Here is a 12630-nt window from a genome sequence, read left to right as displayed (position 1 = left end):
AGACCGAATGGTTTCTTAGACGGGTTGTTTGAACTCTTAACTCGAGCGAGGCAGCAGACGGTGATGCGTTCAAGGCCCCGTGCGAGCTGAGATAACCTGCTTAGCCCAAAGTGTGTTATCGATACGATTTCCTCACCTCGAACAACCACGGATGATTCGCCCCTAAAGCAAAGGCAGCGGTGGAAAACTAGAGCTTGAAGAGGCTACAACATTATAGGAGAAGAAGTGGGTGACATTTTGACAGCGGGTATACATCAGCCGGGGGGCCTCGTGCTTCATCCTGCTGTTGTTCTGCTTAAAGCCGCTCCTGCTCCACATTTCCATACGGAACAAAAGAACACAATCAAAAGGAATATCTTCCTTTTCACCGGGAGAGCAAAGCCTGTCCACAATAAATAAACAGCGGGCCCGGTTTTTTGGCAGCAGGAGCACTTATTATTTCCAGGCAAACACGAAGCAAACACGGCTGGAGTAGGTGTATACAGATATCTGGCTGAGCTCCAGGTGGCACAAACAACAGAGGCTATTTAAGCAAATGTAGAGGACGGACAATAAGACATGCATCATCTATTGTGGCCCATTCTGCATGGATATAAGTGGATCCAGAACAATAACTGGGTCATAAGTGGACGTGTGTGTGAGAAGACAGAGCATTAGTTACACTCCCTTATATTAATCCTACGCTGGCAAAAACCATGAAATTTCAGCATTATAATATATTCTTTCTTTTTTTACAATGTATAAAAGATAACATAATATTTTTTATTTTGTCTTACTTTTCATCATAGTTATTTTAAGTAAAGTGATCTAACTGAACATTGAATCACAACTGTCAGAAATGGAGGAAAACTATATCAGGAGCTGAAATCAGACTTGCTACACCATAAGGTTTTATATTATAATTATAATTACAATAATAATGACAACAATAATAGAAAATGGTGGGTTTTGTTTATTTCAAACTGCCATGAGCAGAGAAGCAGGCTGTCGATTCGTGTGACTGTGGTGCCCCCTTGTGGCTGTAAGGCATACTACAAAACTACAAAATGCATCAAAAATAGAATAAAATAAACTTCTACAAGTCTGTGAGTTTTGCATAAGCACATTGTTTAGCTTATGTGAGTGTTTTCTGTTTAATAGCCCAATCGTCGCTGTTTTTAAAGACGAATTACAATGTTTTCAAGTGGATCTTCTCAATGTAGTGTCTAGTTACGTTGTAATTTGTTATACGTTGTATGTAGTTGTATGTTGTAATATACGATATTTATGCAGGGTCAAACAATAATTTTATGAACAAAATTAAACTGACACCGAGCTCATTACAGCAGTTAAAGCACCTGTGCTAACTAAGTGTAGTCTTAACTTTACGCTAGTTTTATCGAAAGCGCCATGTTTTAACGCGCAAATATCAGAAACAACACCAAACTTTTTTCACATACTAATGAAAAGTTGTCTTACCGTAAATCTGATGTTATTCTACGTCTTTTCCTCGGTGGAATAAGTGTCCAAATCTGCTCAGACTCGTTTTGTGGTCCATTTAGAGTTTATCAAACTTATACTAAAATCACTTTGCAGTCATGAATAACTTCCCCTTTGTTGTCCTTCGTCGTACATTGCTGTTTTTCTGTTATTATTCAAGTAAACGCGTCAGTTGGTTTGTTTGTTTGATTTCACAGGCTATGTTTTATTTTAACACGCCATTTTCCAGCTCGACGTTTGTGAAACAATGCCCCCTACTGGCTGCTAGAGGAAAAACACCGGGATGTGACGCTTAGATGAAACTTCACGTATTTCCGGCTGCTAAATTACGAATAAAGAGCGTGTTTCCGTCCCGCACTTGTTTGATAGCGTGTCTCCATGGGAACATAACGGTGCATGGGTTCAATTAGCGAAGAAAGACAATGATTAATCTCCCTTGATGCGACACAACATAAATCATCAGTGCGTAATTAGCGGGATGGACTGACGTGATTTTATCTTAATTACAGGAAGGAGATTTCGTCCATTAATTTAATTTTCTTACAGCGCTGACGCCCAGATGAATGAATCCAAAAACCTGTCACAGTTCTTGCTGAATGTTCAATTATTATTATTATTATTATGACTAAGTATGAGAGGAAATTGTCCACTTTATTCATTATTAAGTGAACTATTCGTCTTGGATTTTTTTTTTTTTTCCTTTGATTCATTTTGCGTATGATTTTTCTTTCGGGAACTTATGAATGGTTAATCAAAGTAAACATGCAGGTAAATATCGTTTTTAATCCGTAAATAAGTGACAGCTGAGCTAAAGAACTCGATTTTAGTAACGCGTAAAGATTACGTCATTATGGTATGTTTGGATGACATCGCCATTGTTTATTTAAGTCGCTTTACAGTCTGAGAAGAAGACGCAGTAACCAACACACGTTTTTGATTGTGTTTTCTTGAATTAGACATTTTAAGTAAAGTTACCGTTGTTGAGCACGCAACAAAAGTTCTCTTTTTTGCCTTTTTACCTAATAAGTGACACATCTACACTGAAGAGGAAGCAAGAGGAGGTACATTTACTACCTTGTTACATTTTTTTGCGTATGTAAACAAACACAAATCATTCCTATTTATTACTTTTTCGTTAGTTTTGCTCAATAGTATAATATTACATCAATACAGGAAGTAAGCGTGATCATGTTATCTTTCAGAATAAGAGCTTTTAATCTATTGTAACGTTGACGTTGCCTTCGTGAGTTTTATTTTGGAGGTGTTAACAGGAAGTCATGTCTCTGAGCCTCTTTGCTGTGAGCCAATCAGGGCGCAGCTCTGCTCTCTCGCGCTCTCTCACACACACACACATTGGCAGGTGAAGGAGGGATGACGCCGGTAATTCATTGTAGCAACGTTTGTTCTCCGTTTCACGTTTAAGTAAGTTACAGATTTACTAAAATATTACGTTTACTTCATGCGTTTGTTAGTTCAACAGTTTTCCATTCAATTTAAAGCCGGTGTGTTTACGTTTTAGTTGTTAAAACATAGAAGAGGCAGCTAGCCAAAGTGGACGTAACATTAGTGGACATCAAAGTAGATCAAAAGCTAAATATTAGATTTCTCGGTGATTCATAAGATCAAATTGATCGTTTATTTGTATTACGTGACAATAACAATGACCTGATATTGCAGGAGAAATGTCTTCACTGGGTCCTTTCCCTCCTAAATGCCAATATTATCCTTTATTATATTTTCTTATGTTTCTAATTTGTTATATAAGCTTGTCTGAACGTAAAGCGAGTCTGTAATATGAGTGAAGCTCTTGTACAATGAGATGCAGCTGCAGCAGCAGCGTGTAAAGAAGCTAACATGGCTGCTGGCTGTGACAGTAATGACTAAGAGTGGCTTGATTTGTGCTCCCAGGAGGCTTTTGCCATGCTAGTGCTGAGGTTGCTGAGCGGCGCAGTGATGCATGCTGGGTACAGGCCCCTGTACAGAGTGCAGCCGTCCTTCCTGGCGGTGCGGCGGGCGATCAGCTCGTCCCCACGACGACCCTGCGCCGAGACGGAGCACCCCAAGATCCTCATCACAGGTTACACTCTTTCTGCATCAACGTCCAGATGAAAGAGAAGGTATCATGGCCTGGTCTCCATAGCAACCAATTTCCTTTTTCCCGTTTTAGGAGGACTGGGACAGCTGGGGGTCGGGCTCGCCAAGTTGCTGAGGTTTGGAGTTTGCCCAACTTTCTTTCTCAAACATTACATGTTTTAGGCACAAGCTTCGTTCCCATGGAAACCACAGAAATCAGAAAGTGTTAGTTCAATCCCCCCAGAACTCAATCTGTCCTCATTTCATCCACAGGAGACGGTTTGGTAAAAACAACGTGATTCTGTCGGACATCCGGAAACCCCCCGACCACGTCTTCCATAACGGTGTGTGTGTGTGTGTGTGTGTGTGTGTGTGTGTGTGTGTGTGTGTGTGTGTGTGTGTGTGGTTCATCTCACTCATCCAGGTGTGTGTTGCAGGTCCGTTCATCTTCTCCGACGTCCTGGATTACAAGAACCTCCGGGAGATCGTGGTCAACAACAACATCAGCTGGTTGATCCACTACTCGGCCGTGTTGTCTGCAGTGGGAGAGAACAATGTGGCGCTGGCCAAAGAGGTCAACATCACAGGTGCAGTCCTCAATCAAGTCCTCAATCATGTCAGATGTTCCAGACTAGGATCCAGAATCTGCAGAGTCACTTATGCGGAGCCTGTTTCTCTTTGTAGGTCTCCATAACATAGTTGACATAGCAACCGAACACGGTCTGCGTCTGTTTGTCCCCAGCACTATCGGTGCCTTCGGTCCGTCTTCGCCCAGGGATCCCACCCCCGAGCTGTGCGTGCAGAGACCGCGCACCATCTACGGCGTCGCCAAAGTCCACGCCGAGCTGCTGGGCGAGGTGAGACGTCTGGCTCGGTCTTGCCGCGTGAAAGACTCTGTGTGTGTGTCGACTCCAACGTCTGCTCCTTCTCTCCTCCTCAGTACTACCACCACAGGTACCAGCTGGACTTCCGCTGCCTCAGGTATCCAGGTATCATCTCCGCCGACTCTCAGCCCGGCGGAGGAACCACAGGTGAGCTGAACGGCCGCACGGAGCCTGAGAAGACGCAGGAAAGATGAGAACCTCGCCGCTGACCGCCCGTCTCTGCTTCTCCTCAGACTACGCCGTCCAGATCTTCCATGCGGCCGTGACCAGCGGCCACTTCGAGTGCAACCTGCGGAGCGACACGCGGCTTCCTATGATGTACATCGGTACGGCACGTTTGGTTTTCCAATGTTCCAAACGTTTGGTGGAGATTGTGATGTTTGGTTGTCCGTCATTGTCACTCAAGCTGCTCTCTCCTCCCCCCTCTTCTTCAGATGACTGTCTGAGGGCGACGCTGGATTTCATGGAGGCTCCGGCTGACGTTTTAAAAAGCCGCACTTACAACATAAACGCTCTGAGCTTCACGCCGCACGACCTCATCGTAGAGATCCACAAAATGCTGCCCGAGCTCAAGGTCACCTACGACATCGACCCCGTCCGGCAGGCTATAGGTGAGAGCTGAGCCTGCTGATACGCTCGGGGGGAGGGAGGTGTCTGTGTCCTCCATATGTGACTTTGTCCGCTCTGCTCCCTTGTTTTTAGCGGACGGCTGGCCAATGGCGTTTGAGGACAGCGCGGCCAGGCGGGACTGGGGTTGGAAGCACGAGTACGACCTCCCCGGGTTGGTGCAGGCTATGCTGACTCACATCACGGTAGGCAACCAGCGGGCACAGGCCTGCTGAGCGTCCTGAAGTGTGTGTGTGTGTGTGAGAGATGACAATGGGGAGAGGTGAAACATTCCCGACCACTCCGGCATCCTCGTTCACGTCCGTGTCACACTCCTGTCTCCTACCTCCGACCTCTCCTCTCCTCATCTCTCCTCATCTGCTCCGCCTGTGTCTGTCCGTCCGTCCAGCATGAAGGGTTGACATTTGAAGCTGTGTATGTGTGTGTGTGTCCCTGTCCCTGTCACACCATGTATCTGTCTGCTCTGTATGCTGCTGTAACCACAGATGGACCCGGCCACTGTTACCATAGATACTGGTGAAGTCAAGCCAGTGGGAGACGTTTGAAGTATTTAATTTAGTATTTAAGAGAATATTCTAAGAGTAACTTTACATTTGCACTTGTGTGGTTCAATTGTTCGATTGTTTGATTGTTTGATTGTTTGATTGTCCTTGAGGCAGATGAAGGTCTGGTGCTATACTGTGTGTGTTTATGAGTGTGTGTGACGTGTCGGAGCTCTTCACTGTTCAGAATGTATCAAATAAACAGTGGGGCTTTATGATTTTAAATTATTTTAATCGTATCGTTTTCTTTATGATGTCATAGTTTGCCTCTTTTGTTGTCAAAACCAAAACTTGAACTTACTTGAACAATAAATCTTTGAAGAATGAAGAATGGATTCCTCTGCTCTCATTTCTGCTGCTTAACCCCAGTCAGCATTGCATATAATACATGGAGATCGCCTCCCTCTGCCCGGTACGTCAGTCATGTGTGTATCCTGTGTGCTGGGGCTCAAGTGGCGCTCCTAGTGGCTGAAGTTGCCTGCTGCAGTTTGAGCTGCATGATCTCACCGACCAGCGAGACCTCCTGGTCCAGACTCGCCTCCATCTGGCCTCTGGCGGCCGACAGTGCTGTTCTAACCAGCTGCAGGACCCCCTGCAGAGACGGGCCCACACAACCACAGTCATCGTTATGTTTCACTAAGCTTCCTGTGATGTGTGTGTGAGTGTGAGAGTGTGTTAACCTCTTTGTCCAGTCGTGCGTCCTCGGGGACATCGACGTCTCCCAGCGTGACCCTTGAACTTTCTCTGAGATTCTTCAGCTCCTGCTCCTTCTGTTGTAAGGTCAAGGTGAGTTGGTGTGTTTGGTGGTGAACCTCCCATTCCTCCAGCTCCATGCCCTGCAGCAGGAGAGCATGAAGAGCATCAGGAAACATCACAGAGAACACAGATAGCAATCAAACATTGGAAAAGACAAGTGCAGCTCCATCACCTCTGATAGAGGACAGGGGGTGGGTGGCAGCTCCACCTCCAGATGAATCTGCTCCGTTAACATGTCTGCCTCTCCCCTCACGGCGGCCTGGAGGAGCCGCTGGCGGATGACGACGGTTTCAGTGAGGTACCGGACAAACTCGTACTGCTGGACAGACGTGAGGTTTGGCAAACTCTCGCTCAGCGCAGCCCTCAGCACAGACATGAGCTTGGTTACATCCAGACCTGGGAGACGGAAGACAAGAAGATAAAGAGACCTTACGGCTGAATAGGTCATGACCTCTGGGCTGGTTTTTGCACTCACCGTCCAGTTGGGGGAAGAGTCCTTTGGCGACTCCAGCGACCTGGATCACGTTGGGCCAAGAGAATCCTCGCTCCACCGCAAACATGGCGGCGTTGTACACAAAGTCTTGATGGAGGCGTTGGCGTTCATCACTGAATTCCAGCCATGGGAAGTGACTGCTGAGCCTTTGCACCCCTTCCTCTGTCTGCCACACAATCACACAAACACATACTGGGGTTCTTCATGTGGCGTTCAATGTCATCTCACTCTGTGGTTGAAGATGCATTTGAGGCCCAGTGAACTACAGCCACCAGCCCACACGTGTCCCTGTGTCAGGCTAAGAACTTATCAATCAAACAGAAGAAAGGGAAATCATCAACATCCCAGGTTTATTCCATGTCTGCTTACCTGGAGTTTAGCTATCTGTGTTATTTCGTCCTCCGTGAGGGAATCCATTCATTCAGGAGTGAAGGGAAGTTGATGACGTCAGATGTTTACTATACTGCGAGCGCCCCTGGGCCAGAAATAAAACAATAATTGAGGGCGTAAAAGCTCAAAAGTGTGTTTAAGCGCGTAAAACAGCTCCCAGCTTAACTGCTAGTAGCGTTCTCGTATTAAAGTTTGATATCTGACGCTAATACGTGTTTGTACCTGACGCCAGCTCGCTAACAGACGCCGTAGTTGCACTCGGTTGCCTTGGATACGGACGCAAACAAATGGACCAACCTCTTCCTCCTCATTTGCGCGATGACGTTTGTATACAACTCCGAGTTAGGAAATCATCATATATATATATATTTACTATCAGAAATAAAAACAAAATCTCAAGAATGAAACTTAGAATGTCACTTATCAGCTGATTAATGTTTATAACGTAATTGTGATGTGTTGATGGGCACCTGTTGTGGTTGCTTTTGATGATGTAATAGTGTAATAAGTAAGAGAGTCTGTTAAAGAGAGACCCACTTTGTTTATGAGTTAGTTCACTGATCCGTCCTGTAACTAGCAGGTTTATCTGCCCGGGGCCGCAGATGGTCTCAGGCGCCTCTAATCCGCTTTCTTACTCACCCGTAAACCCCTCCTCCTCTTCCTCCCCCTCCTGCTTCACACTAGCGACACTAAAGCAGAGGAGGTGAGAGATATTGTTCTGATACTAAAATAACCGATTCATTTAAACTCCAGACATAATGTTAAGAAAACACTTCCGGTATTGCATTTCAAAATAAAAGATGTGGGGAAATTGGTGGAACACTCAAGCAACATTAATTGTCTTATTTCTTTTTAATCAATCGAACAATCAATCAGTACTTTACAGCAGCGTATTGACTGAAACTACTGACTATTGACTGTTGACTCAACTATAATAAGTTAATTACATTGATTAAAAATTCCACGATTATACTTATACTACTACTGCTACCATTACTATAACTAATAATAATAATAATGATAAGGATAAGGATAAGGATAAGGATAATGATAATAATAAATAGGTGCGGCAGATCCTTCCTGAATCATAAATCTCAACGTGGAGTCGGTGCTTTTATTGTGAAGACATAAGGCACTTCCGCAAAGTCCCGTGCGTGCCGCTGATGGACGCATATGTGAACATGCGGGGCACGTCTGTTGATCTGCGGTGAGACGCGCCTCGGCTCTCCTCTCTGCGTACCGGAGCGTCCGCGCCTCGTGTCGGCCCCCCCGCAGGGTTTCACTCGGTCAGACCCTGATGCCTTATTGTTTTTGCTGTTACGTCATTTTTTGTTGTTGTTGTTGCTTCTATTGATTCTATCGTCGCTCTGGGAGGATGCGTCCATATTGGTGAGACAGATTTGTTTCTTTTATAACTCCTGGTATTTACGGTAATCGGCAGTTTAAAACTCATGTTATGTATTGCGTGCGTGTGCGTGCGTGTGTGTGTGTATGTGTGTTTTAAAGACAGCACACAATAATATAATTGCCTGCTCTGCCGCTGTACATGCATCAGAGAGTCTGTATAGACAAATGAGACATGTAGAATTATCGATCTATATTTACATATGACACCACACACACACACACACACACACACACACACACACACATAAGACTATAGGATAAGTGTGTGTGCGGGACAGATCCACACACATCCAAAATTATCCAAATGATCAGATATTTTCATTTGTATTGATATTTATGAACCATATTACATGAAGTTACAGTAATGTTTTTTCTGCTAGTTTGCTCTAAGTTGAGTCAAATTAAACTTTATTGTCCATTTGGACGGTGATGCAAGAGAACATATAGGACAGACAGAATCTATACTATATCACAACTGTTGCTACTGTTTCTACTACTATTGTTACTGTAACTGACTGCTTACTTTATTGAATAGTAATACTGATAAAGGTGCTGAGCAATATGTGATGAATATAGAGAAAGAATATCAGATATGAAAATATCCCAAAAATACGGATTTCAATCTCATTTGATCTTAAATAAATCTGCCACACACGCAGATTCTGATATTCAAAGGGTTAAACTGGTGTACACACACAGAATCCAGCTGTTTCCAGCTTTAAACTGTATGTTTATTGCCGCTACGCCACCGTGATACATATCTAGTTGATTCATCCCCAGAGGCCAACTTCCTGTTTCAATGCTCCTGTCAATGCAACAGCCACTCATCCCTGACTTCCTGTCTTTCCAGAATTCCCAGAGGCCCACCTACACTTCTTTGTCTCTGTCTCTCAGGTGAAATCAAGCCATGGTGCTATGTTAGACACTGATGGAACACGACTTACACACATTATGCAAGAGTTTGTGTCATCAGGCGTTGCAATTTTTCCCCATAAAAGTACCAAGTTCCTTCAGTCAAAAAACTATGGAAGTAAGTAAGTAAGTAAACCGTCACGTTATACATGTAAATAAAAGGTAAAACAGGCAAAAATTGTCTAAATTGCTTTGCTATATCTGTTTTTATGTTGTAATAATCCTAATAATGCTTTTATCATCGCACAGTTAAATAATTTCAGTCAGTGAATTCAGCAATTTCTAGACAAGAGACTCTCTGCTGCGAGACAGATTGGCTGTAATCAGGACCCTCCACTACAAGAGGCCTAGGTGTGTGTGTGTGAGAGAGAGAGAGAGAGAGTGTGTGTGTGTGTGTGTGTCTCAGTCTCAGACGGGAGAGAGAGGGAGAGCAAAGGTTGAGAGGGACACAGAGACAAAGAACATGGGAGATAATTAGAGACGATGAGCAAGATGTGGTAAAAGCTTGTTCTGATATTAAAGTAAAAGCCTTTTTTCTTATAGCTGTCATCCCACAGAATGACACACACACACACACACACACATTTGGTGCACTGTCTCATTAAGCAAACCCTTCCCACCTGATATCTAGTAAGGTCACTAACTAGACTGAGATTTACCACAAATATTGCAAATTAGCAAATGCTGTCTTTGTGTAGGTTGCAGAGTACATTAAGAACATCACTGGTCTCACTGATGCCTAGGTCTCACCATAGCAACGCCCCTGCTCACACACACACACACACACACACACACACAGAGCTTCTTAAGCAGGCTTTGCGTACTATCCTTAGCCTCTCCTCCCTCATTTCTTCTCGCTCCACCCTCCTCCTTTACTGGCCGATTACCAACCGCCATTTTACCCTCAGAGCTTTGAACCAGGGGCTCTGCTGTGCATGTCTTTAGAAGGCTCACACACACTTTCAAACACACAGACTATCACACACAGACACACACACACAGTAGTGCATCAGGTCGGATACGAAAACTCAGCGGCTTTCTTGTTTCTCTTTGGACCATGAATCCAGACTATGTGAGTACTCGAGGATAAATTGCTAAAAAACTAATGGGACCAGTGATGAAGAAGGCTCTTTGGTAATGAAAATGGAGGTTCTGCAGCTATTATTTAGTCTTCTAAAAGTGGTAAAAATGATTCTCTAATGGTCGTAGATAGTGAGCGTGAAGGTTAAACGAGATTAGAAAACAGATTGTTGAATGGCTTGTTGTTGCCTTGTCTGCGGTTTATACTTTAACTAAATATAACTTTATGTTAAAAGGCTATGACAGACACCGTACCGTGTTGATCATCTTTCATTGTAACAACTGGAACAAGAACAGGTTTATTCAAGATGTGACAGTGACATGTGACAGTTCGTTCTGTTATCAAATTACATCATCTATGACATGGATGCATGCTGTATGTCCATGTTAATGACCGGTGACCTATGACCTCTCATGAGGTGGGATTAAATTGCCTTTTCAGGCTTCTGTGGGTAAACTAAATTTACTCTGAGCTCTTAACCTGTGGAGTTCTTTCCAGTAGCCAGGAATAGGACAGGAATACATATTTATTTGTTTATTTATTGCATTCAATTTTATTTTATTTAACTAATTTTTAGATTAATTTTACATCATTTGATTTATTTTTATTTTTATTTTTGTATTTTATTTCATTTGCTTTTAGTATTTGTCATTTTATTATTGTATTTATTATTTTATTTATTTCTTCTTTTTGTCCCGACTTCCATCATTTGCCATTTTAGCATCGTTAGAAATTGAAAACAATCAAAAAATGCAACCAAAACAATTACCCAGACTGTCCACTGAGAGGCGCTGTAGCAGTCGGAAATTTGGAAGGTGGTTGCTGTCCATACCCAGAGGAAGTCCCTCCTAGTCAACATGGTGGTGTTAGAGGGACAAAGTCAGGTCAGAGTTAGAGAGGGATTAACCAGCAGGTCCTGACTTGTCTAAAGCTACAAGAGCTGATTTGTTCTGCCGTCTAGTCTCATGGGAATTAAGACACCTTTCATGTGTTCACCTTTGAAAGTCATTGCCACACTGAACACTCTTAAAGCTGCTGCGACTGGATACATCTCATATCCAAGCTCTATGTAACCCATCAAACCCAGAATCAATAATCCACTTTTTTGATTTTGTTAAGCATTGAGTTTAGTTTGAGCCTCTGATCAGGTGTAAATGGTAGCAGTATTCTTTAGTTAAATAGGTTAAATCGTTAATGGGAAGACTTAACTGCTCTCTGAATGGGACTCAATTTCCATTTCTTTTCCCTAGGTGTGTGTAAGAGTGCAGCACTCACTCAGTCCAGGCAGGGATGTGGGACCCACGGCCTCCGTCTAAACATGCCACACACCTCCCCCTCTCCAACTCATGGCTAACCACAGCCCCTCCGGCCAAGCGGATCACCTTCTACAAAAGTGGCGACAGCCAGTTTGGAGGCATCAGGATGGCCGTCCACAAACGCAGCTTCAAATGCTTTGACGCCCTGCTGGACGACCTTTCCCAAAAGGTCAGTGGGACAAACATCAGAGATCTGATTCATGGTTTGATTTCTTTTCAAGCAGCCTAAACACATGCAGGGATACGACACTTTCAGCTTCTCCCTCAAGACTCTATGGCAGTTATATCAGAGATGGAAGTGTAATAGCATAATAAACCAGCTCAGATCCACACCTGCTTTGATTGTTTGCTTTGTTCTAAACTAGAGGTACTTTACATTTTACAGGGAGAACTTAAGAACTGTTTGCAGGGAGATTTGGTTTGGAAAGTATGTGACACTGCATGTATGTGTGTGACTTCATACAGGTGCCCCTGCCGTTTGGTGTGCGGACTGTGACCACCCCCCGTGGCACCCACAACATCAAACACCTGGAGCAGCTCCAGGACGGAGCCTGCTACCTCTGCTCTGACAGACGCCACGCTAAGCCCGTCAACATGGAGTTCGCCAACAAACGGCCAAATACCTGGTACCATCACAGCCGTCGGCCCCACAGGCCTGAAGAAGCTCCGT

General features: G+C 44.0%; 2 protein-coding genes across 2 annotated transcripts; one reads left to right on the top strand and one right to left on the bottom strand.

Annotated features, from left to right (window-relative positions):
* The first annotated feature begins 2830 nt into the window (after window positions 1-2830).
* Window positions 2831-5338, top strand: LOC143002415 (L-threonine 3-dehydrogenase, mitochondrial-like). The gene is made up of 10 exons (XM_076152502.1): window positions 2831-2901; window positions 3388-3556; window positions 3647-3689; window positions 3826-3896; window positions 3990-4139; window positions 4237-4409; window positions 4493-4583; window positions 4670-4762; window positions 4871-5047; window positions 5139-5338. The coding sequence occupies exons 2-10, from the start codon at window positions 3400-3402 to the stop codon at window positions 5276-5278; spliced, it is 1095 nt and encodes a 364-aa protein (XP_076008617.1). The 5' UTR covers window positions 2831-2901; window positions 3388-3399; the 3' UTR covers window positions 5279-5338.
* A 178-nt stretch (window positions 5339-5516) lies between these two features.
* Window positions 5517-7506, bottom strand: cunh8orf74 (chromosome unknown C8orf74 homolog). The gene is made up of 5 exons (XM_076152500.1): window positions 7224-7506; window positions 6837-7020; window positions 6534-6757; window positions 6286-6441; window positions 5517-6197 (listed from the first exon to the last, which is right to left on the bottom strand). Exons 1-5 carry the CDS (start codon window positions 7269-7271, stop codon window positions 6054-6056), a joined length of 756 nt encoding a protein of 251 aa, XP_076008615.1. The 5' UTR covers window positions 7272-7506; the 3' UTR covers window positions 5517-6053.
* Window positions 7507-12630: the final 5124 nt, after the last annotated feature.

Source organism: Genypterus blacodes, unplaced genomic scaffold, assembly GCF_046128005.1.
Source record: "Genypterus blacodes isolate CSIRO-AG114 ecotype Tasmania unplaced genomic scaffold, CSIRO-AGI_Gbla_v1 ptg000056l_1, whole genome shotgun sequence".
In the NCBI taxonomy this organism is placed as follows: Eukaryota; Metazoa; Chordata; class Actinopteri; order Ophidiiformes; family Ophidiidae; genus Genypterus; species Genypterus blacodes.
The sequence above is the reverse complement of the archived record's forward strand: the minus strand, read 5'-3'. Positions and strand labels throughout refer to the sequence as shown.